This window comes from Bos grunniens, chromosome 10, assembly GCF_055505025.1.
Source record: "Bos grunniens cultivar Pamir isolate PY7600 chromosome 10, Bosgru_T2T1.0, whole genome shotgun sequence".
Taxonomy (NCBI): Eukaryota; Metazoa; Chordata; class Mammalia; order Artiodactyla; family Bovidae; genus Bos; species Bos grunniens.
Window position 1 is genome coordinate 51095851 of NC_141174.1, and position 25860 is coordinate 51121710.

Here is a 25860-nt window from a genome sequence, read left to right on the forward strand (position 1 = left end):
GATCTGATCTAATACAGGAATATATCTACCTAAAGAAACTAAGGATCTATATATAGAAAACTATAAAACACTGGTGAAAGAAATCAAAGAGGACACTAATAGATGGAGAAATATACCATGTTCATGGATTGGAAGAATCAGTATAGTGAAAATGAGTATACTACCCAAAGCAATTTATAGATTCAATGCAATCCCTATCAAGCTACCAACAGTATTCTTCACAGAGCTAGAACAAATAATTTCACAATTTGTATGGAAATACAAAAAACCTCGAATAGCCAAAGCAATCTTGAGAAAGAAGAATGGAACTGGAGGAATCAACCTGCCTGACTTCAGGCTCTACTACAAAGCCACAGTCATCAAGACACTATGGTACTGGCACAAAGACAGAAATATAGATCAATGGAACAAAATAGAAAGCCCAGAGATAAATCCACACACCTATGGACACCTTATCTTTGACAAAGGAGGCAAAACTATACAATGGATTAAAGACAATCTCTTTAACAAGTGGTGCTGGGAAAACTGGTCAACCACTTGTAAAAGAATGAAACTAGAACACTTTCTAACACCATACACAAAAATAAACTCAAAATGGATGAAAGATCTAAACCTAAGACCAGAAACTATAAAACTAGAGGAGAACATAGGCAAAACACTCTCTGACATACATCACAGCAGGATCCTCTATGACCCACCTCCCAGAATATTGGAAATAAAAGCAAAAATAAACAAATGGGACCTAATGAAACTTAAAAGCTTCTGCACAACAAAGGAAACTATAAGCAAGGTGAAAAGACAGTCTCCTATTTCTTTGCATTGATCATTTAGGAAGGCTTTCTTATCTCTCCTTGCTATTCTCTGGAACTCTGCATGCAGATGGGTATATCTTTCCTTTTCTTCTTTGCCTTTCTTTCACCTCTCTTTTCTCAGCTACCTGTAAGACCTCCCGAGACAACCATTTTGCCTTTTGCATTTATTATATTAAATACAGTTCCTTGTGCTATACAGTAGGTCCTTGCTGTTTATTTGTTTTATATATAGTATTCTACATCTGTTAATCCAAAATCCCAAATTTATCCCTCCCTTACCTTCTCACTTTAGTAACTGTAAGTTTGTTTTCCATGTCTGTGAGTCTATTATGTAAATAAGTTCATTTTTATCATCTTTTAAAGATTCCACATATTAATGATACCATATGATAATTATCCTTGTCTAACTTAATACTCTTAGTATGATAATTTCTAGGTCCATCCATGTTAGTGCAAATGACATTATTTCATTCTTTATATGGCTGAATAATAATACTCCATTATGTGTATACATACACACACATATCTTCTTTATCCACTCATCCATCAAGGGATATTTAGGTTGTTTCCATGTCTTGGCTATTGTAAATAGTGCTGCTATGAACACTGGGTGCATGATTTTTGAGTTAAGAGTTTTCTCCAGATATATGCCCAGGTGTGGACTTGCTGGATCATATGACAACTCTATTTTTAGTTTTTTGTGGAACCTCCATACTGTTCTCATCTGGTTGCACCAATTTATTTTCCCACCATTAGTGTAGGAGGGTTCCCTTTTCTCTACACTCTCTCCAGGATTTACTGTTTATAGACTTTTTGATGATAGCCAGTCTGACCAGGGTGAGGTGATACCTCATTGTGGTTCTGATTTTCATCGTGCCACATAATATGCCACACTGTGCTTCTCAAATTTCAATGTGTACACAAAGCATCTGGAGTTATTAAAATGCAGATTCTGAACCTGTAAATCTAGGGTGGAACCCAAGAGTCTGCATTTCTACGAGCTCTCAGGTTACACCAATGCTTCTGATCCACAGACCACACTCCAAGTACCCGGGTTCAGAGGAACCAAGTGGATAAAGGGAAGTCCCCAGGTATTGCGATGATCTACAGTTGTTGACTTCATTTCTATTTACTTTTGGCCTCTCTGATAACTACTAATTTGCCTGAAAGGAATCTGAAGTGTAGAAGAATCTAAGCAATGTTTTTAACACTTTTAAATTACAATAATAAAAACAAAAACATATATAACTTTTACAAAATATTTTCATATTCTTGCCTCATTTCATGCTCAAAACAATGTATGGAAAAATTAAGGCAAGTATTATTATTTGAAATTTACAAGTAGTGAAAATATGCCACAGAGAGGTTAAGTCTAAAGTAGTATCACTGGTTAAGTTGTGGCTCCTGAACTTGAAACTGGGTGATCAGACTTCAAGTTCACTTCCCTTAGAAACATACCAAAGGCTCTTCTGTGAATAAGGTTTGGATTTGGGTGGATATCACAAACCACAGAATCAGAATGTAATGTCAAGGAATGCAGATGGGGGAAAAAAGGGTGAAGATGATTCTTCAAGGATGTGGTGTGTGGAGAGAGAACTCACATAGACTCCTGTATCTCAAGCTATAAAGGGAATGCTACAGAGCACAGGCTTCCTCTCAGGTTGGGAAGTCTAAGGCTGAGTGCCTCTCTGCATCTGGGAGAAGTGGACTCCAGTGGGCGGCAGTGTTACTTCTCCCTCCTTCTCTTCTGTACCTAAGACGAAGTATGAGTACTCCTCTCTGCCTAGAATAAAAATCACAGCCCATTTCCCATCTTTCATGTTAATATGTTCAGTCACTCAGTCGTGTCTGACTCTTTGTGACTCCATGGACCATAGCCCGCTAGGTTTCTCTATCCATGGCATTTCCCAGGCAAGAATACTGGAGAGGGTTGCCATTTCCTCCTTGAGGAGATCTTTCCAACCCAGAGATAGAACCCACATCTCCTGTATTGGCAGGCAGATTTTTTTTTTTTTTTAAACCACTGAGCCACGCGGGAAGCCCAAAGTGAAAGGGTTAGTTGCTCAGTCATGTCCTCATGGACATGAACTATATAGCCTCATGGACTATAGCCTGTCAAACTCCTCTGTCCATGGAATTCTCCAGGCAAGAATACTGGAGTATATAGCCATTCCCTTCTCTAGGGAATCTTCTTGACCCAGGATTAGAACCTGGGTCTCCTGCTTTGCAGGCAGATTCTTTACCATCTGAAACACCTTTAGTCTTTTTGCTGTAACACTATTTAAATACAGTAAGATGATTAAAAAGATTGTTTCCATCATTTCTCTAGCTTTGCACTATAAAGCACATCAGCTTGACAGAGGAAAAATTCTCCATCCAAACTCAGATACTCCACTTTAGGCTACAATCATCTTAGGTCTTCTTACAAAATATAAGGCATTACAGAGAGAGCTCAGACTCAGAAAGAATGGACTGCGTTTGATGAAAATAACAAATAAATGTTCTGAATACCATATTCCAAGCCAGGAAGTTAGCACACAACCGTGGTAGAGAAAACTAAAAAAGAGATGAGACACCAAGATGGAAATACTAAATCTCGTGTTTAGAACTTTTTAGCTCTTAGCCTCTTTTCCATTTCATTCAAGAAAGTAAAAACTACTGTTCTTAGAAGGAGTTTAAGACACACCCAGAGACAACATTTCTGATGTGTTTTTACACATCAGTGTTATATACCTTGATGAAGAATTACAATTAAAAGCTTAATCATGAATTTAGTTGAACTACGGATCAAATTTTACCAAGCATGTATAGATTAGGCCATTTCTTAGTTTACAGTTAAACTAAGAAGAGTCTTTGTCCCTAGAGATGAGTAACAGAAAAACTTCTTCCGTATCTGTGAATGTTAAGCCACTGTTCTGTGTTATTTAATGGACATGAGTTATTTAATGGACATGAGTTTGAGCGAGCTCTGGGAGTTGGATAGACAGGGAAGCCTGGCATGCTGCAGACCATGGGGTCACCAAGAGTCAGACATGACGAAGTGACTGAACTGACTGACAGCAAATTACACAGGAAAGATAGAAATTACTTAATTAGAACAACTATGTGGATTATTCCTTCAGGATAAATATTACTCCTTAAAGCAGATTTTACAGCTGCTTAAAAAAAATTAACAAAATTATTATTCTCATAAGAATATTGGACATTGAAACACTCTATACATAAACTAGAATATGATTAGGTAATATGTATGGTAAATAAAATCAGAAGAATCTGAAATGTGCCAGAAATTGAGGAGAAATTTATTAAATATGGACCTCAAGAAGTGGCTCCCAACTACAATACTAAGAGCATTTCAAGAACTGCTACAAAAAAAAAAAAAAGAACTGCTACAATTTTTAGATACCTGCTAACTCTAAAAATGAGTTTATTTAATAGCATCAAAATCGGTTAAATAATTCAACAAATGGATGGCCATCTTCCAATCTCTAATTTGTGTAGGAATTGCCTTTCAAGGAACTAGCAATGACCTTTTGGTGACCCCAGTAATGAACAATTAGACCAACTACACTGAACTAGTTCATTATGTCCTCTAGCAGATTCCTATGTATTCTGAGACTGAGCAGATCTCACTGGACATTTCACAGCTGTAATGATAAACTCCATAGATACCTATACAGACACTGGAGATTCTATAATAATATACAGTGAAGATGACACTATTTCCCCCAGGTGTCAAGTGGTAGCATCTCAGAAGTTTAACCACATGCTCCTGAGTCAATTATAAACATATTTTAGCTCTACCACTACACATTATATGATCTTGGGGAAAAAGCTACTTTACTTCTCTGGACCTTAGTTTCTTTGAAAAATGAGGAGGATGGCCTTAGGGATCCCTGAGTTTTCTTCAACCTGCCTCTCAAAGAGGTTACATGTGAAGCAGACTCCATGATCTGTCACCACCAATTCAGGTAACTCTACCTGCTTTGGGTTTCCCTGATAGCTCAGCTGGTAAAGAATCTGCCTGAAATGCAGGAGACACTGGGTCGGGAAGATCCACTAGAGAAGGTATAGGCTACCCACTCCAGTATTCTTGGGCTTCCCCTGTGCCTCAGCTGGTAAAGAATCTGTCTGCAACGGGAGACCTGGGTTCAATCTCTGGGCTGGGAAGATCCCCTGGAGAAGGGAAAGGCTACCCACTCCAGTATTCTGGCCTGGAGAATTCCATGGGGTCACAAAGAGTCAGACACTTTGTTTGTTTCTATCTGTATACTGGGTTCTGCTTAGGTGAGTAGAGCAAACAGCTCCTCATTCTCATTGATTGAACAAGATCTCACCATATGAGTTCTCCATTGACAACATTAAATCAGATTGAGCTGTTGAAGGCAGAACCTTAGGATTCAAGACAATTTCTGCACATTTTTAGCCTATCCTTTAACTTAACAGGTAAAACTGAAAGAAGGTGAACTGGATAAATAATTACAGGTGGCCTGTGTAGCTTTTTAACCTTTTGATATCATAATGTATCGTAAACTCATTTTTATGTCAGAATTTAGCTAAAGCATGAACTACATTTTCTCTGCTTACATATCACAAAACAACACTGTTACAGAGAAAAATCATCAGTAATGTAAACCAAAACCTCGACTTCTCCCTCAGTGAACTAAAGATAATCTTTGTTCCTTCCTCCAGCACTAAGATTTTGTGGCCATGGGAGGAGCAGAGAATTTTGGCACAGGTTAAAAATGATCAAAATGGAGATAAAACTACTTCCCCTGGAGGGCTGCTATGAGATTAGAGATACTATAATAGGCACTAGGAAACTGTACAATAAATCATAATAATGATTATTATTTATCATCATAATTAGCAGATGTTATAGCAGAAGGGTCAAAGCACAGGATTTATGGTCAGAAAGAATGGTTCCATTGAGTACCATGGCCAGAAATTATAGATAATATTGTAAAGACAAGAACATTAAGACCATTGTGAGTCAAACTAATACTGCATGATTCTGTGAAAACATCCAACTGTGGGCCTTGGTTGGGATGTAACAGAGAGGGATGAGGGAATCTCTCAGTTCAGAGGGCGAAATGGCTGTCCAGTGGAGGCTCAGCAGTGGTCATGCTGTAACCCTTTTCTCCTCCTCCCAGATATTCTAGAGGGAGGCTGCCCTTCTGGGGGAGGGGGGAAAAGTACTTACTTGCTCTCTGCAACTGATTATCCATTATGTCATCAAAATCTCTTTCTAAAACCAATTTTGATCAAGACACTTATTTACTTAAAATAATTCAGTGACTCACCATTACTGTGGGAAAAAACTCGTAGCAGCTTCCCCAGGCCCAGGGCCCCACTGTCTGCTAAAACTGGCCACACTAGCACACATCAGTCTGCTCCCTCTATGCTCTGCAGACTGCTAGCACTGCTGGTGGTCGCCCTGGCTACATCTTCACATACCAGCCCTTGCACAGGTATCAACTGTGTATCTCACTTCCTTCTCCAGGAAGCCTTAATGCTGAGTGATATGCCTTTCCTACAGAGTACCCAGTGAACTTTGTATGTCCATATGTGAACAAGCCACTCTATATTGCACTCGGCTGTCTACCTGCTTGTTTCCCTTACTATTCTATGGGCATCTTACTTGTTTACCTTTGTAACCCCAGTGTTTAACACAGGTGGTTAAAAAATCTGTTGAATGAACGTATGAATGAGGGGATGCCTGAGAGACTGAGGCTGACGCATGGTAGAAGAGGTAAAGGAAGAGCCTGTCCCATTATGAGGCAGAGTGCCCAGCCTTCCTAAATGGGAAGGAGTCCAAGAGACAACAGCATAATTCTTCCCACTCTTTCTGGGTCTTATCCTTCAGTGTCAGGGATACTAAGTTGGATGAACCATGGAGTATGATTCAATGTAATAAAGCAGTCATATATTTAAAAAAAAAACTTTCAGATTTATTTTTACGACTGCTTTCTACCCTTGTATTTCCTCTAGGAACAATGGTTAATGTTAATCTAAAAATCTGCAGAGGATTCAAGACTTCACCAGGTTGACTGGCCTCTTCTTTTTCCCACTCCGCTGATAGGTCTCTACCAGAGGGTCTACAATGGCTTACGCAGAGAGAGACCTGGGTTTGAATCTCAGGCCTGCCACTTACTCACATGTGACCTTGTTCAAGTCACTAAACTCTTGCTGTCTCATTTTCTTACCTGCAAAATGTGTACAATACCTTTTAAAAACTGACTTGTTTCATAGGATCACACAGAATCTCACAGATCCTATATGCAAAAGACCTTTTACATGCTCAAACATAAAATACATTATTTCTTTACACTTATCATTTCAAACAAAATTAGGCTGTTTTACAGGAAAATGTGACTCAGCAGTAAAGAATCTGCCTGCAATGCAGGAGCCACAGGAGACCTGGGTTCAATCCCTGGGTTGGGAAGATTCCTTGGAGGAGGAAATGACAACCCACTCCAGTACTCTTGCCTGGAGAATCCCATGGACAGAGAAGCCTAGCAGGCTACAGTCCACAGGATCATGAAGAGTTGGACATGACTGAAGAGATTTGGCACATGGAAACGTATATAACACAATAAAGACAGAGATTTCATTGAAAAAAGCCAAGAACACAGAGACAAAAATCAAGCTGATACTAAATTATAAAGTTACACATGACAATAAAGCACAGATGGACTGACTGAACAAATGTGAGAATAAGTAAATGAACAATAATGACCCTCCCTTTCCCTGGTCTTCTACTATGACCCCCCAGTAGCCTATAGGCATGCCAAAATGTATCCAAAACTGGAACAGAAAGGAAAGTGGCCAACTTCATGTCTGTCTTCATCCTTCCTTCACCTGCCTGAGGCACCACAGTGAAATATCTTATGTCCCAGACCCACAGCTTCTCAGGACCTCTGCCTAACAACCTGAATCCCTGGAGAGTTCTTCATCCTAGTATCCCTCTAAATGCACGTTAGGGGAAATCAGGGAAACAAAAATTACTTAGCATTTTACAGAATTCCTCCTCTTTTTTCCTTCACAGGCTGGACACCAGTTTATGAGTAAAGGTGGGAGAGACTACTGTGCATGCCTTTTCTAAGCCCTGTACTTCTAACTCAGAATCTCTAAAGAGCATCAGATGAAAACAGTGAGGCTTATAAACCAACTACCTCTATTGCCAGATAAAATTATAGTACAGTATCAAATACGATCAAAAATTCCAACAAATCTTTATCTAATCAATCAAGGACTTCTCTCCTAAGGAGGCAAAAGAAAATCAAGACATTGTTAGGCCAAGTAGGCATTTATGTATACATATAGCCTTCGATCTCCGTATATCATTTGAAAAGATGTTGAAATATCCGAAACATTAAAATGGCAGTTGGGGTGGGATGCAAAAAACTGGAGCCTTTGATCCTGATAATTTCCTTTCTGCATTGAAACAGCACAGGTCAGCCTGAAAAGGCTGATGCATGTCCTGTCCTTGACAAGGGTTTTAATTCCCAGGCCCTCCCTTCCCTCCAGGAAGCCTTAATGCTGAGTGATATGCCTTTCCTACAGAGTACCCACTGAATTTTGTATGTCCATATGTGAACAAGCCACTCTATATTACACTCGGCTGTCTACCTGCTTGTTTTCCTTACTATTCTATGGGCATCACATACCAAACTGTGACTCTGTCTCACTTAGGCCATTCTTCAACCCTACATATCCTACAAAGAACAGTGGTCCATAATACCTGAGAGCCAGGACTAAACTAAGATTCTGGCATTCCTTTATCTTCTCCATCCTTCTGAGTCTGAACTTGGGAAATTTCTGAATGGCAGGGAAGAGTCTCTATAACCAGAAAGGCATTTTCTAAAACCAGCATTCCACATGTCACCATCATTCATGGAGATAATTTTAAAATAGTCCTTTGAAGTCTTGTCTCTCTTCTTTGTCACTGTGACTCCTCACTACTTGAGGCAGAGAACCAGCAGCACAGGCATCGCCTGGCAGCTGGTTAGGAACACAGATTCTCAGACCCCATCCTAGACCTGCACTTGAAGACGATTCCAGGTAATACATATGCACATTCAGGTTTGAGAGGCACTGCTCTAAGCCAGCTACCCTATCAGCCATCGGTTTCCTTTTCTGGGAAACCAATTCTCTTCCATTGAGGAAGGCCCACACTGGCACTTGAAGGTCCCCAGCATCACTCTCTACTCTCCCCAATGTGCACACGGAAAGCTGGCTCTTCTCCAAAGAACACAGGTAGAGCACCTGGCACACTGCTTAGCCCATCCAGGAGCCACTCAAACACACGTATTTTGTTTCTGTATACCTATTCACCACTGCCAATATCCTCACCTCTCTTCCAGTTGGCCCCTTTCCTGTCACAATCTTTCTTCCTCCCAGTTTCTAAAACAGATTCTCTAGTGAAGTGATTCACCAGGCTCTAACGCCAAAGTTTTGGCCCTGCAGTTTATTTACTGGGTGAATCAGGAAGACAATTTAACATTTCTAGGCCTCAGTTTTTCCCTCTGGTAATAACAGTGTCTACCCCTCGGGGCTGCTGTGAAAGCACTTTATTTCATATCACTGCAGCACAGTACTCACGCTTGGCCTCCCAGGTGGCACTGGTGGTGAAGCCTGACGATGCAGGAGATGTAAGAGGTGCAGGTTCGATCCCTGGGTCAGAAAGATCCCCTGGAGAAGGAAACGGCAACCCCCTCCAGTATTCTTGCCTGGAAGATCCCTATGGACAGAGAAGCCTGGCGGGCTTGTGTTCATGCTCAGACTGAGACCTTTCCACTGACTTAGTTTGGATGCCTTCCCACTGCTTTAAGGGCCACAGCACTGACAGGCCAAGCCACATGGCTTAGCACCTAATTGCAACTCTCCTGTAGAGATCTTTGTTTTGTCTTACTGGTTTTGTCTCCAAAACTGGATCTTAAAAGACAATGTGTCAGGATGGTGGTTGTTTTTACAGATGGTAAAAGTAGTTCATGGTCTTTATAGGAAATACAGAAAATATAGAGAAATATGAAAAAGAAATAATAAACAATCCATAATCTCACCACTCAGAGAAAACAACTGTTAACATTTTAGAGGATTTCCTTCTAAACAAGAAAATCTTAGGTTTCAGGAGACCAAGGGCCAAGTCTTAATCTTCTCAGAGTTTTCCCTGGCTTTCCCACACCCAATGCTTGTCCCGCCCCCAGCACCTAAGCTAGCACAGTGCAAGGAACTCTGCAGCAGACACACGCTTGTTCCTTAGCTGACTGACGCACTGATGTGGCTTTCTCTGCACCTATGTATGGACTGGCTACATACTGAAATAGGGATACTGTCAGAAGCAGTGACAAAATCTGTTTTGTTCTTTGTTCAGTTCAAGCTGCTGCAAAAGTGTGCTCAGATCTGTACTCCACGTGACTGCTGTCTGTGTTTGGTGACTGCTGTCTGTGTTTGGTGGTGACAGTGTGTTTCTGCTGAGGTCTCATGTTTCCCTTTTCAACGTACTCAGGTCTCACATACCTACAGGAATGGTCATCCCGTGAATTTTATCAGCCCAGCCTGCATAATACCGAAGGGTTTTGATGACTCCTTGCAAATCGACATAAAATGCTTGCAGGAACGGTTTGCCACCATTGAGGGATTCCATGGTCTGTGGGAAAAGAAACAGAGAGAACTTCCCAGTGATACACTAAGTGATTGCTGGAGCAAACAAAGAAAGGAATGGAAAAAATACAAATGAATCTGAATAATGACGCATACCTGGTCAACTCTGATTTCCCAAATGAAAAGATTTTAGTACTGCTTGTCGAGTTTAGTTTCCAGTAAAAGCCACCATGAGTATGTATGTGCGTGTTCTTGTGCTTGGGTATGTGCTTCCAGTAACCACTATTCCAATATATAAACACTACTGGTGATAAAGAAAGTGTTCTGCTTGTCAACCAGCTTCTGTTATATTAATGATCAGAGCTGCGTGGGGATTTTTCAGAGTCTACATCAGTAATCTGAATCCATAAAGAGGAGCAGGGACATGGGCTTTTATGCACTTGATGAGAATATAAAACGTTCTCCACAGCTGCCAAGACCCCTGCTGAGAAATGGAATGGCCACGGTGCACAGCGAGTTTATTTATTACCACCAAATAAACAAGATCTCCTCTAGGGAAGCTCATACTGTAACAACATGAGGGCTGGTTTTCTGTAAATATTTAGCTTAACAACCATTATCTATTAAGAGTGAAGTACTCGGTCCATTTAATAAAAATAGAGTTAGAGTTATTAAGCAGTTTTAGATTATAAATGTTATTATTTTAATGACACATTCCTAAATAGGATAAGTCTGTAATGTAAAGAATTTAAGAAGAATTCACTGGAATGAGAAGAGTATTTTGACTTGAGAAAGAGTAGGTGTTTTTACACATTTAACAAATAATATAAACAAAAACATATGTTTGCAATCTCATGTCCTCTTTCTCAAGGACATTTTACAATATATACTAGTACTAAAATTATCTGAGTACTAACAAAACTAAAATTGAAATACTCTCCATTCAATGACATAAAAATAGTATTTACAGTGTAATTTATTCACATATTATGTGTATAAGATGGAACTCATTTAAAAATATTATGTGACCTATTCACTGTATATTACAAATATACAGCAAAACAAGGTATTTCCCAGTTCTTTTTAGAATATTTATAGGTCTGTGAGATAAGCATTATATTCTCCACACAGAGGGCATAGAGCCAAGGTCTAGACTACACAGACTAAAGTAGAGCTATTCATCAGATTCTAGGCCACCTACGTAGTCCATCCCTATGAGCTGTTGATCACCTGAGAGTTGCCAGCCCTGGGTTTATTCTCAATTGTGTTTACCTGGATGCAATATTAACTTCAGTATTCTGGTCAGGAGCTTCCCTATATTCAAGAGGCTGCTGCTGCTGCTGCTGCTAAGTTGCTTCAGTTGTGTCCGACTCTGTGTAACCCCACAGACAGCAGCCCACCAGGATCCCCCATCCCTGGGATTCTCCAGGCAAGAACACTGGAGTGGGTTGCCATTTCCTTCTCCAACGCATGAAAGTGAAAAGTGAAAATGAAGTCGCTCAGTTGTGTCTGACTCTTAGCGACCCCATGGACTGTAGCCTTCCAGGCTCCTCTGTCCATGGGATTTTCCAGGCAAGAGTACCGGAGTGGGGTGCCATTGCCTTCTCCATTCAAGAGGCTACCTCTTAATAAAATTCATTTGTCACATGGCTTAGGAGTGTTTAAAAGTAGGACTCTCAGTTAAGTGTGATGGGAAAAAGGACTTGACCACAGTGAGACATGTCAGAGAAAGGATGGCATTTGAATGTTATGACATGAAAAGATAACTGCAGAAATGATCTACATCTTCATCTAGTAAGTACTGCTAAGCTAATGTTATGAATACTGTATGGATTTAACTGAAATAGATACTTAGCCATCAATGTGCCCCCATCACACTATTTATGTGCCAAGAACTATACTCGGATTACAACATAAGGAAGTAAAACACACTTTTTACTCTCAAAGAAATCAAAATCCAGTAAAAAGACAGCATACAGACCAGCATTCCCCCAAGGTACGCCAAAGAACTGTTTTGTACGATATTGACAGGTTAGCCAGAAAATTAGTGTTGAGGCTCCAAGAGGGTTGAGACACACTGAGTAGGGCTTGTCAGTCTTTAATATGCCAAGTGTCTTATGAATCTCCATGAAACACCTTTTCCCAATATGTAGAAACATCTCATTGGAAACAGCATTCCTTGAAGTACCAAACCAGAAAATGCTTTTATGGACAAATATGTGTTATGCACAGCAGGAGTTCCAAACCATCTCCATAAAGCATCCATTTTTGTTTCCACACTAGAAACAGATCCATGAAGGGGATGGAAGAAGGGAGCGTGATGGTAGAAGTGACAATGCTGAAGGGACTGATGCTCCCCCAACAAAGGAAACCCAACAGTGATGTGACTTTCCAAGCAGAGGGGAGACCATAGTATTCATGACCTTAATGCACTGACTCGACAAGGATGCCCTCAATATTAAATGATCAACTATGGGTCATGCAGGTGGAGACTACAGGCATTCCAAAATGGTTCCAGTGTCCAAAAGAGTTTGTATTCTCAAAGAAACTGACTTCTATTTTTAAAACAGCATCAACAACAACAAACCACTAGGAAAGGAATGTCCCTTATGTGAGAAAATGATCGTTGTAGCAAAAGAAAGTTGCTGTCTCCTGTCTCTCCTTTCTATTAATTCTACAACGTGACAAAAGAACAAAGGGAGCAGAGGTGTATGAGAGGTCTGCATCACGCCTTCTGCTTCTGAAGGATTCTCTTTGGTCAAGAGGGGCTCACACTGGAGAGGCAAAACTCTTCTGAAAGCCAACAGAGTGGTTTGGCTTCCTGCAGGCAACATGGTCACTTTCCCATGCTGGACTGTTTCTGTTCTTTTTGTTGAGGGTGGGAGGGAGAGGGACAAGGAAAGCAGCAAGGTCTGTACCAGTCATGGGAAGCTATGGGTTTGTTCTTAAAAATTCAGTAAGAAAAGACACTCAGCTGGTCCCCAAAAGCCAAACCTCTCCCCTTTTTCATGAGTTATTATGTACTCCTTCACTTGTTCCCCAGATCTGCATCATATCATGCTTTCAGAAAGACTGAGGAATCTATATTTCAATGGATGGTAAGTTTGGTGGTAAAGACGATGTTTGGTGGTAAAGATGTTTTCTTAGGTTACTTACCGCAAGGACTGCCCTGTCTCGTTCCACCAAATCTGCAAGCTTATCCAACAGACGGCCTCTTTCTGAAGCATCCATCCTTCTCCACACTGAACCCAGAGAGAAAGCCAGGCGGGCTGCCTGCACTGCTTTGTCTATGTCTGCCTGTTATAGACGAAAAGAGAGAATGATACAATAAAGGAAGAAACATTTGCTTTCACACACACGCAAAAAAAAAAAAAAAGGTGATAAATAAACATTAGTGGTGATGTCTGGAGAGCATAAGTTTAGTGTTTTGCTGTCTGAAGGTAGTTATTTCATAGCAATTTTTCTTCTCAGATGAACATACCTTGTCTGCTTCTTGAACTTCACACACCTGTTCTCCTGTGGCTGGATTATAGACAGGGAACACTCGCCCACTCTCTGAATTCTGCCACTCGTTGTTAATAAAAATCTAAGGGAATAGACAACAGAATGGCCTCCATGAGACAAGTGACAGAAAGTCAGTCAATGGTGCTGTATTATACAAAAGTACTATAGTAATAATACTTGGTCTGCCAGTATTCTTGGGCTTCCCTGGTGACTCAGACGGTAAAGAATCCACCTGCAATGTGGGAGACCTGGGTTCAGTCCCTGGGTTACCTCCAGGGTTCAATCCCTGGAGGAGGGCATGGTAACCCACTCCACTATTCTTGCCTGGAGAATCCCCATGGACAGAGGAGCCTGGCGGGCTACAGTCCATAGGGTTGCAGAGTTGGACACGACAGTAACTGAGCATAGCACAGCATACTTGCTGGTATATAACTAAAGTACAGAATCTGAAGAGTTACAAGAAAACCTTGATCATTATGCAGTCTAGCCTTACCCTCAATTCATAAATTTCCTTTATGGTATTTTTACCTCAATGTCATCCAAAGATTAAATATAATGCTTACCTTTAGTAAATCTGTCAATTACTAAGACAGTCAAACAAGGAAGGAAGGACAGTCTCACCTACATAGAGAGCATATACTGAGGCTGAGAAAGTATTTATTATAGTCCAGGCTCTGGCCAATACCCCAAAAGGGGTAAATCATGGATCAAACTGACAGTCATCCAGCTTAAGCTACTAGTTTCTCTGTCAGAGGCCTTAAGTGAGTTCACAAGGAAATCTGAATGGTGCTGGAACAAGTATTTGCCTAATTTATAGTCAGAACCAGAACACAGCAATGACTTTGACCAAACCAACTGGTGAGTTGAACAACTTACGCGTGTAAACCCCAGTTAGATCTCTTTCCTTTTGCTGGGTAGGCAAAGGGAAAAGGCCTGTAACTTTCCAATTGGTCTCTCCAGGATTTTTCTTAAGAGCCTTGGTTTCTTTATATAGGAAATGAAGGCTATCTTAAAATGGCAAAGAGACTAATGGTTTAAGAAATTATGCTTTTACCATGTCCCACAGGTTTTGGGTTGTTGTGTTTTCATTTTCATTCGTTTCTATGCAAATTTTGATTTCTTTCTTGATTTCTTCTGTGATTTGTTGGTTATTCAGCAGTGTGTTGTTCAGCCTCCATATGTTGGAATTTTTCATAGTTTTTCTCCTGTAGTTGAGATCTAATCTTACTGCATTGTGGTCAGAAAAGATGCTTGGAATGATTTCTATTCTTTTGAATTTACCAAGGCTAGCTGTATGGCCCAGGATGTGATCTATCCTGGAGAAGGTTCCATGTGCGCTTGAGAAAAAGGTGAAATTCATTGTTTTGGGATGAAATGTCCTATAGATATCAATTAGGTCTAACTGGTCTATTGTATCATTTAAAGTTTGTGTTTCCTTGTTAATTTTCTGTTTAGTTGATCTATCCATAGGTGTGAGTGGGGTAATAAAGTCTCCCATTATTATTGTGTTATTGTTAATGTCTCCTTTCATACTTGTTAGCATTTGTCTTACATACTGTGGTGCTCCCGTGTTGGGTGCATATATATTTATAATTGTTATATCTTCTTCTTGGATTGATCCTTTGATCATTATGTAGTGACCATCTTTGTCTCTTTTCACAGCCTTTGTTTTAAAGTCTATACGGGGAAAGTTCATAGCAATACAGGCACACCTCAAGAAACAAGAAAAAAGTAAAATAAATAACCTAACTCTACACCTAAAGCAACTAGAAAAGGAAGAAATGAAGAACCCCAGGGTTAGTAGAAGGAAAGAAATCTTAAAAATTAGAGCAGAAATAAATGCAAAAGAAACAAAAGAGACCATAGCAAAAACCAACAAAACCAAAAGCTGGTTCTTTGAAAGGATAAATAAAATTGACAAACCACTAGCCAGACTCATCAAGAAACAAAGGGAGAAAAATCAAATCAATAAAATTAGAAACGAAAATGGAGAGATCACAACAGACAACACAGAAATACAAAGGATCATAAGAGACTACTATCAACAATTATATGCCAATAAAATGGACAACGTGGAAGAAATGGACAAATTCTTAGAAAAGTACAACTTTCCAAAACTTGACCAGGAAGAAATAGAAAATCTTAACAGACCCATCACAAGCACGGAAATTGAAACTGTAATCAAAAATCTTACAGCAAGCAAAAGCCCCGGTCCAGACGGCTTCACAGCTGAATTCTACCAAAAATTTAGAGAAGAGCTAACACCTATCCTGCTCAAACTCTTCCAGAAAATTGCAGAGGAAGGTAAACTTCCAAACTCATTCTATGAGGTCACCATCACCCTAATACCAAAACCTGAGAAAGATCCCACAAAAAAAGAAAACTACAGGCCAATATCACTGATGAACATAGATGCAAAAATCCTTAACAAAATTCTAGCAATCAGAATCCAACAACACATTAAAAAGATCATACACCATGATCAAGTGGGCTTTATCCCAGGGATGCAAGGATTCTTCAATATCCGCAAATCAATCAATGTAATACACCACATTAACAAATTGAAAAATAAAAACCATATGATTATCTCAATAGATGCAGAGAAAGCCTTTGACAAAATTCAACACCCATTTATGATAAAAACTCTCAAGAAAGCAGGAATAGAAGGAACATACCTGAACATAATAAAAGCTATATATGACAAACCCACAGCAAACATTATCCTCAATGGTGAAAAATTGAAAGCATTTCCCCTAAAGTCAGGAACAAGACAAGGGTGCCCACTTTCACCATTACTATTCAACATAGTTTTGGAAGTTTTGGCCACAGCAATCAGAGCAGAAAAAGAAATAAAAGGAATCCAAATTGGAAAAGAAGAAGTAAAACTCTCACTATTTGCAGATGACATGATCCTCTACATAGAAAACCCTAAAGACTCCACCAGAAAATTACTAGAGCTAATCAATGACTATAGTAAAGTTGCAGGATATAAAATCAACACACAGAAGTCCCTTGCATTCCTATACACTAATAATGAGAAAACAGAAAGAGAAATTAAGGAAACAATTCCATTCACCATTGCAATGGAAAGAATAAAATACTTAGGAATATATCTACCTAAAGAAACTAAAGACCTATATATAGAAAACTATAAAACACTGGTGAAAGAAATCAAAGAGGACACTAATAGATGGAGAAATATACCATGTTCATGGATCAGAAGAATCAATATAGTGAAAATGAGTATACTACCCAAAGCAATTTACAGATTCAATGCAATCCCTATCAAGCTACCAACAGTATTCTTCACAGAGCTAGAACAAATAATTTCACAATTTGTATGGAAAAACAAAAAACCTCGAATAGCCAAAGCTATCTTGAGAAAGAAGAATGGAACTGGAGGAATCAACCTACCTGACTTCAGGCTCTACTACAAAGCCACAGTTATCAAGACAGTATGGTACTGGCACAAAGACAGAAATATAGATCAATGGAAAAAAATAGAAAGCCCAGAGATAAATCCACGCACCTATGGACACCTTATCTTTGACAAAGGAGGCAAGAATATACAATGGATTAAAGACAATCTCTTTAACAAGTGGTGCTGGGAAATCTGGTCAACCACTTGTAAAAGAATGAAACTAGAACACTTTCTAACACCATACACAAAAATAAACTCAAAATGGATTAAAGATCTAAACATAAGACCAGAAACTATAAAACTCCTAGAGGAGAACATAGGCAAGACACTCTCTGACATACATCACAGCAGGATCCTCTATGACCCACCTCCCAGAATATTGGAAATAAAAGCAAAAATAAACAAATGGGACCTAATTAACCTTAAAAGCTTCTGCACATCAAAGGAAACTATAAGCAAGGTGAAAAGACAGCCTTCAGAATGGGAGAAAATAATAGCAAATGAAGCAACTGACAAAACAACTAATCTCAAAAATATACAAGCAACTCCTACAGCTCAACTCCAGAAAAATAAATGACCCAATCAAAAAATGGGCCAAAGAACTAAATAGACATTTCTCCAAAGAAGACATACAGATGGCTAACAAACACATGAAAAGATGCTCAACATCACTCATTATCAGAGAAATGCAAATCAAAACCACTATGAGGTACCATTTCACACCAGTCAGAATGGCTGTGATCCAAAAGTCTACAAATAATAAATGCTGGAGAGGGTGTGGAGAAAAGGGAACTCTCTTACACTGTTGGTGGGAATGCAAACTAGTACAGCCACTATGGAGAACAGTGTGGAGATTCCTTAAAAAACTGGAAATAGAACTGCCTTATGATCCAGCAATCCCACTGCTGGGCATACACACTGAAGAAACCAGAAGGGAAAGAGACACGTGTACCCCAATGTTCATCGCAGCACTGTTTATAATAGCCAGGACATGGAAGCAACCTAGATGTCCATCAGCAGATGAATGGATAAGAAAGCTGTGGTACATATACACAATGGAGTATTACTCAGCCATTAAAAAGAATACATTTGAATCAGTTCTAATGAGGTGGATGAAACTGGAGCCTATTATACAGAGTGAAGTAAGCCAGAAGGAAAAACACCAATACAGTTTACTAACGCATATATATGGAATTTAGAAAGACTGTAACAATAACCCTGTGTACAAGACAGCAAAAGAGACACTGATGTATAGAACAGTCTTATGGACTCTGTGGGATAGGGAGAGGGTGGGAAGATTTGGGAGAATGGCATTGAAACATGTAAAATATCATGTATGAAACGAGATGCCAGTCCAGGTTCGATGCACGATGCTGGATGCTTGGGGCTAGTGCACTGGGACGACCCAGAGGGATAGTATGGGGAGGGAGGAGGGTTCAGGATGGGGAACGCGGGTATACCTGTGGCGGATTCATTTTGATATTTGGGAAAACTAATACAATTATGTAAAGTTTAAAAATAAAATAAAACTAAAACAATTAAAAAAAAAGAAATTATGCAAGTCAATTTCTAAGGAGATTTGTAAGAGATGAGTTAAAGGAGGAGGGAAAATATGGGCAAAAACATTAAATTCTTATTGACATTAAGAAAAAATTCAAACTAATATTTTGGACTATGAAAGCTCAAAGAATACATAAAGATATTTTGCTTCATAAAATTTATGGCACAACAACAAACATTTCTGAACTTATGAACCATTTAGTAGCCAGTCAATTTAGAACAAACACAATGATGAGCTGATTTGCTACTGCCTGGCATTTTAATGATTACAGATGAAGCTAAGTGAGTGTATATCTACAATTTTAAATATTAAGTTCTAGATTATGTCAGATCTTTGCTTTTTCCTTGATTTGATAAAACAATGAGCCTGTGTTAAAGGAGTCTTCTTTTACTGAAGGCTTTTTAAGATAAAAGGAGGGAAAAAATGCCTTAAGCCTATAAACGCACTTAATACAAATGTATTGAGCACAAACACAATGACTTTGTAACAAATTTTAAGTTTTTACTATGAATGTGTAAACATGCTTAATATGCTGTATTCATTTGTATAATGTATTTAATAAATGCAAGGTATTTCTAGACACAGGAGAGGCAAGGATGATTAACAGTTTCAGTCTTTCAGGGTCAACAGTCCCTAGTAGTTTATTAAATACTTACAACAACCCTAATGGCAGGATTTTATTATTTCAACTAAAGATGAAAACATTAAGAGAGGTTAATAGTCAGAAAAAGCAGGTCATCTCTGGGGCTCTGATTTAGTCTGCTGCTCTTCCCACTATACCCTGGTTTCCAGATTTGATCAGACCAAAGAAACACAACTATTTGATAGTTATAAGACTCTTTTCACTCCATTTAACAAATTTCCTAACATTTTACAGCTCATCGAATCTGTATACCCCTTTGAAATGCAGTATGATCTTAAAGGTAACCAAAGAAAAACATTTATTAGAGGTTAGTTTCATTAAACATTCACTTCTAGACTTTATCAGGTTTAAGGGAGAATGCAATGGGTCGTGACAATACTCTTTTTATTCACTGTTTGACTAAAACCTCTTAAATCTTGATGTATCATCAGATCCAATTACAGTTTTTAAGCTTTATTGAACAGTTCTAAATGTATGTGCTGTGGTGGTGGTGGTTTAGTCGCTCAGTCATGTCTGACTGCATGGACTATAGCCCGCCAGGCTGCTCTGTCCATGGAATTCTCCAGGCAAGAATACTGGAGTGGGTTGGCATTTCCTCCTCCAGGGGATCTTCCTGACCCAGGGATCAAACCTGCGTCTCCTGCATTGCAGACATATTCTTTACTGACTGAGTCACCAGGAATGTATGTAAAGATTGATATTCCATGACCTTTTATTGTTTCTCAGAGGTCTACCAAAGATCAAACAGAAAAACTACTTATTTTTTAATAGAATAAAATTCATCCTCTTACTGTTATTTAAGCCCACGGATCATTTTCCCAGTATAAAATATAGTATGGGATCTTTTTTAAAAAATTAATTAATTCATTTTAATTGGAAGCTAGTTACCCTACAATATTGTGGTGGTTTTTGCCATACATTGACATGAATCAGTCACGGGGGTACATGTGTTTCCCCGTCCCAAACCCCCCTCCCACCTCTCTCCCCATCCCATCCCTCTGGGTTGTCCCAGTGCACGAGCTTTGAGTGCCCTGTTTCATGCATCAAGCTTGAACTGGTCATCTATCTCACATATGGTAATATACATGTTTCAATGTTACTCTCTTCCTATGTGGAGCCAGTCTGTTGTTTCATGTCCAGTTCTAACTGTTGCTTCCTGACCTGCATACAGATTTCTCAAGAGGCAGGTCAGGTGGTCTGATATTCCCATCTCTTTCAGAATTTTCCACAGTTTATTGTGATCCACACAAAGGCTTTGGCATAGTCAATAAAGCAGAAACAGATGTTTTTCTGGAACTCTCTTGCTTTTTTGATGATTCAGCAGATGTTGGCAATTTGATCTCTGGTTCTTTTGCCTTTTCCAAAACCAGCTTGAACATCTGAAAGTTCACAGTTCACGTACTGTTGAAGTCTGGCTTGGAGAATTTTGAGCATTACTTTACAAGCATGTGAAAGTGAAGTCACTCAGTCATGTCCAACTCTTTGCGACCCCATGGACTATAGCCCACCAGGCTCCTCCATCCATGAGATTCTCCAGGCAAGAGTACTGGAGTGGGTTGCCATTTCCTTCTCCAACAAGCATGTGAGATGAGTACAACTGTGTGGTAGTTTGAGCATTCTTTGGCATTGCCTTTCTTAGTGATTGGAATGAAAACTGATCTTTTCCAGTCCTGTGGCCACTGCCGAGTTTTCCAAATTTGCTGGAACAACAGACTTGTTCCAAATAGGGAAAGGAGTATGTCAAGGCTGTATATTGTCACTGTGCTTATTTAACTTATATGCAGAGTACATCATGAAAAATGCTGGGCTGGATGAAGCACAAGCTGGAACCAATATTACCAGGAGAAATATCAATAACCTCAGATATGCGGATGACACCACCCTTATGGCAGAAAGCAAGGAAGAACTAAAGAGCCTCTTCATGAAAGTGAAAGAGGAGAGTGAAAAAGTTGGCTTAAAGCTCAACATTCAGAAAACTAAGATCATGGCATCTAGTCCCATCACTTCATGGCAAATAGATGGGGAAACAGTGGAAACAGTGGATGACTATTTTGGGGGGGCTCCAAAATTACTGCAGATGGTGATTGCAGCCATGAAATTAAAGGACGCTTGCTCCTTGGAAGGAAAGTTATGACCAACCTAGACAGCATATTCAAAAGCAGAGACATTACTTTGCCAACAAAGGTCCGTCTAGTCAAGGCTATGGTTTTTACAGTAGTCATGTATGGATGTGAGAGTTGGACTTTAAAGAAAGCTGAGCACCGAAGAATTGATGCTTTTGAACTGTGGTGTTGGAGAAGACTCTTGAGAGTCCCTTGGACTGCAAGGAGATCCAACCAGTCAATCCCAAAGGAAATCAGTCCTGAGTGTTCATTGGAAGGACTGATGCTGAAGCTGAAACTCCAATACTTTGGCCACCTGATGTGAAGAACTGACTCATTTGAAAAGACCCTGATGCTGGGAAAGATTGAAGGCAGGAGGAGAAGGGGATGACAGAGGATGAGATGGTTGGATGGCTGCACCGACTCAATGGACATGAGTTTGTGTAAACTCTGGGAGTTGGTGATGGACAGGGAGGGCTGGCATGCTGCAGTCCATGGGGTCCCAAAGAGTTGGGCATGACTGAGCGACTGAACTGAACTGAATGTTATTCTCTCAAATCATCCCACCCTTGCCTTCTCCCACAGAGTCCAAAAATCTGTTCTTTATATCTGTGTCTCTTTTGCTGTCTCACATATAGGGTCATCGTTACCATCTTTTTAAATTCCATATATATGCATTAATATACTGTTAGTGTTTTTTTCTCTGACTTACTTCACTCTGTATAATAGGCTCCAGTTTCATCCACTGCATAAGAACTGATTCAAAAGTGTTCTTTCTAATAGCTGAGTAATATTCCATTGTGTATACATACCACCACTTTCTTTTTATTTTTTTAACTTATTTTTTTATTGAAGGATGATTGCTTTACAGAATTTTGTTTTCTGAAATTTTATTTTCTGAGGTTTTCTGCAACCTCAACATGAATCAGCTATAAGGTATATATATATCCCCTCCCTTTTGAACCAACCTCCCAACTCCCTCCCCATCCCACCCCTCTAGGTTGATAGAAAGACCTTGTTTGAGTTTCCTGAGCCATACAGCAAATTCCCGTTGGGTAATTTACATACGGCATTTTACATATTGCAATGTAATTTTCCATGTTACTCTTTCCATACATCTCACCCTCTCCTCCCCTCTCCGCATGTCCGTAAGTCTATTCTCTATGTCTGTTTCTCCACTGCTGCCCTTTAAATAAGTTCTTCAGGACCATTCTTCCAGATTCCATATATATGTGTTAGAATACGATATTTATCTTTCTCTGACTCACTTCACTCTGTGTAATAGGTTCTAGGTCCATCCACCTCATCGGGACGGACTCAAATACATTCCTTTTTATGGCTGAGTATTCCACTGTGTATATGTACCACAATTTCTTTATCCATTCACCTGTCGATGGACATCTAGGTTGCTTCCATGTCTTAGCTATTGTAAATAGTGCTGCAGTGAACAATGGGATACATGTGTCTTTTTAAATTCTGGTTTCCTCAGGGTATATGCCTAGGAGTGGGATTGTTGGGTCATATGGTGGTTTTAGTCCTAGTTTTTTAAGGAATCTCCATACCATCTTCCATAGTGGCTGTATCAATTTACATTCCCACCAACAGTGCAAGCATTCCCTTTTCTCCACACCCTCTCCAGCATTTATTGTTTGTAGATTTTTTGATGATGGCCATTCTGACCGATGTGGGGTGATATCTCATTGTAGTTTTGATTTGCATTTCTTTAATAATGAGTGATGTTGATCATCTTGTCATGTGTTTGTTAGCCATCTGTATGTCTTCTTTGGAGAAATGTCTGTTTAGGTCTTTTTCCCACTTTTTGATTGGGTTGTTTGTTTTTCCAGCACTGAGTTGTATGAGCTGCTTGTATATTTTGGAAATTAATCCTTTGTCAGTTGTTTCATTTGCTATTATTTTCTCCCATTCTGAGGGTTGTCTTTTCACCTTGCTTATAGTTTCTTTTGCTGTACAAAAGCTTTTAAGTTTAATCAGGTCCCACTTGTTTACTTTTGTTTATATTTCCATTACTCTAGGAGGTGGGTCATAGAGGATCTTGCTTTGATTTATGTCATCTAGTGTTCTGCCTTTGTTTATCTCTAAGAGTTTTATAGTTTCTGGTCTTACATTTAGGTCTTTAATCCATTTTGAGTTTATCTTTGTGTATGGTGTTAGGAAGTGTTCTAATTTCATTCTTGTGCATGTAGCTGTCCAGTTTTCCCAGCACCATTTATTGAAGAGGCTGTCTTTGCCCCACTGTATATTCTTGCCTCCTTTGTCAAAAATAAGGTACCCATTGGTGCAAGAGTTTATTTCTGGGCTTTCTATCTTGTTCCATTGGTCTATATTTCTGTCTTTGTTCCAGTACCATACAGTCTTGATGACTGTAGCTTTGTAGTATAATCTAAAGTCAGGAAGGTTGATTCCTTCAGCTCCATTCTTCTTTATCAAGACTGCTTTGGCTATTCGGGGTCTTTTGTGTTTCTATATGAATTGTGAATTTTTTTGTTCTAGTTCTGTGAAAAATGCCATTGGTAATTTGATAGGGGTCACATTGAATTTGTAGATTGTGTTTGGTAGTATAATCATTTTCACAATATTGTCTTCCTACCCAGGAACATGGACTATCTCTCCATCTGTTTATGTCATCTTTGATTTCCTTCTTCAGTGTCTTATAATTTTCTGTGTACAGTTCTTTTGTCTCCTTCAGTTCAGTTCACTCAGTTGTGTCCAACTCTTTGTGACCCCATGAATTGCAGCATGCCAGGCCTTCCTGTCCATCACCAACTCCTGGAGTTCACTCAAACTCACGTCCATCGAGTCGGTGATGCCATCCACCCATCTCATCCTCTGTCATCCCCTTCTCCTCCTGCCCCCAATCCCTCCCAGCATCAGAGTCTTTTCCAATGAGTCAACTCTTCGCATGAGGTGGCCAAAGTATTGCAGTTTCAGCTTTAGCATCATTCCTTCCAAAGAAATCCCAGGGCTGATCTCCTTCAGAATGGACTGGTTGGATCTTCTTGCAGTCCAAGGGACTCTCAAGACTCTTTTCCAACACCACACTTCAAAAGCATCAATTCTTTGGTGCTCAGCTTTCTTCACAGTCCAACTCTCACATCTATACATGACCATTGGAAAACCCAGAGCCTTGACTAGACAGACCTTTGTTGGCAAAGTAATGTCTCTGCTTTTGAATATGCTCTCTAGATTGGTCATAACTTTCCTTCCAAGGAGTAAGCGTCTTTTAATTTCATGGCTGCAGTCACCATCCGCAGTGATTTTGGAGCCCCCAAAAATAAAGTCTGACACTGTTTCCACTGTTTCCCCATCTATTTGCCATGAAGTGATGGGACCAGATGCCATGATCTTAGTTTTCTGAATGTTTATTCCTAGATATTTAATTCTTTGGTTGCAATGGTGAATGGGATTGATTCCTTAATTTCTTTTTCTGATTTTTCATTGTTAGTATATTGAAATGCAAATGATTTCTGTATATTGATTTTGTATCCTGCAACTTTGCTAACTGATTAGCTCTATTAATTTTCTGATACTATCTTTAGGGTTTTCTATGTACAGTATCATGTCATCTGCAAACAGTGAGAGTTTTACTTCTTCTTTTCCAACCTGGATTCCTTTTATTTTTCTTCTGTGATTGCTGTAGCTAGGACTTCCAGAACTATGTTGATAATAGTGTGAAAGTGGACACCCTTGTCTTGTTCCTGATCTTAGGGGGAATGCTTTCAGTTTTTTCACCATTGAGAATAATGCTTTCTGTAGGCTTATCATATATGGCCTTTACTATGTTGAGGTATGTTCCTTCTTTGCCCATTTTTAAAAGAATTTTTATCATAAATGGGTGCTGAATTTTGTCAAAGGCTTTTTCTGCATGTATTGAGATTATCATATGATTTTTATCTTTCATATCTTTTAATATGTATATCACATTGATTCGCGTATATTGAAGAATCCTTCCATTCCTGGAATAAACCCAACTTAATCATGGTGTATGAGCTTTTTGATGTATTGCTGAATTCTGTTTGCTAAAATTTTGTTGAGGATTTTTGCATCTATGTTCATCAGTGATACTGGTCTGTAGTTTTCTTTTTTTGTGTTGTCTTTGTCTGGTTTTGGTATCAGGGTGATGGTGGCCTCATAGCATGAGTCTGCAAGTGTTCCTTCCTCTTCAGTTTTTTCGAAGAGTTTTAGAAGGACAG

General features: G+C 39.3%; 1 protein-coding gene across 1 annotated transcript in view; it reads right to left on the reverse strand.

Annotated features, from left to right (window-relative positions):
- ALDH1A2 (aldehyde dehydrogenase 1 family member A2) overlaps positions 1-25860 on the reverse strand; it is a 124946-nt gene that overhangs the window by 51602 nt on the left and 47484 nt on the right. Inside the window, exons 2-4 of the mRNA XM_086321193.1 lie at positions 13900-14004; positions 13575-13715; positions 10335-10464 (exon numbers count right to left, since the gene is read on the reverse strand). Of these exons, the coding sequence (XP_086177319.1) occupies positions 10335-10464; positions 13575-13715; positions 13900-14004 (376 nt within the window). The remainder of the gene's footprint in view (positions 1-10334; positions 10465-13574; positions 13716-13899; positions 14005-25860) is intronic.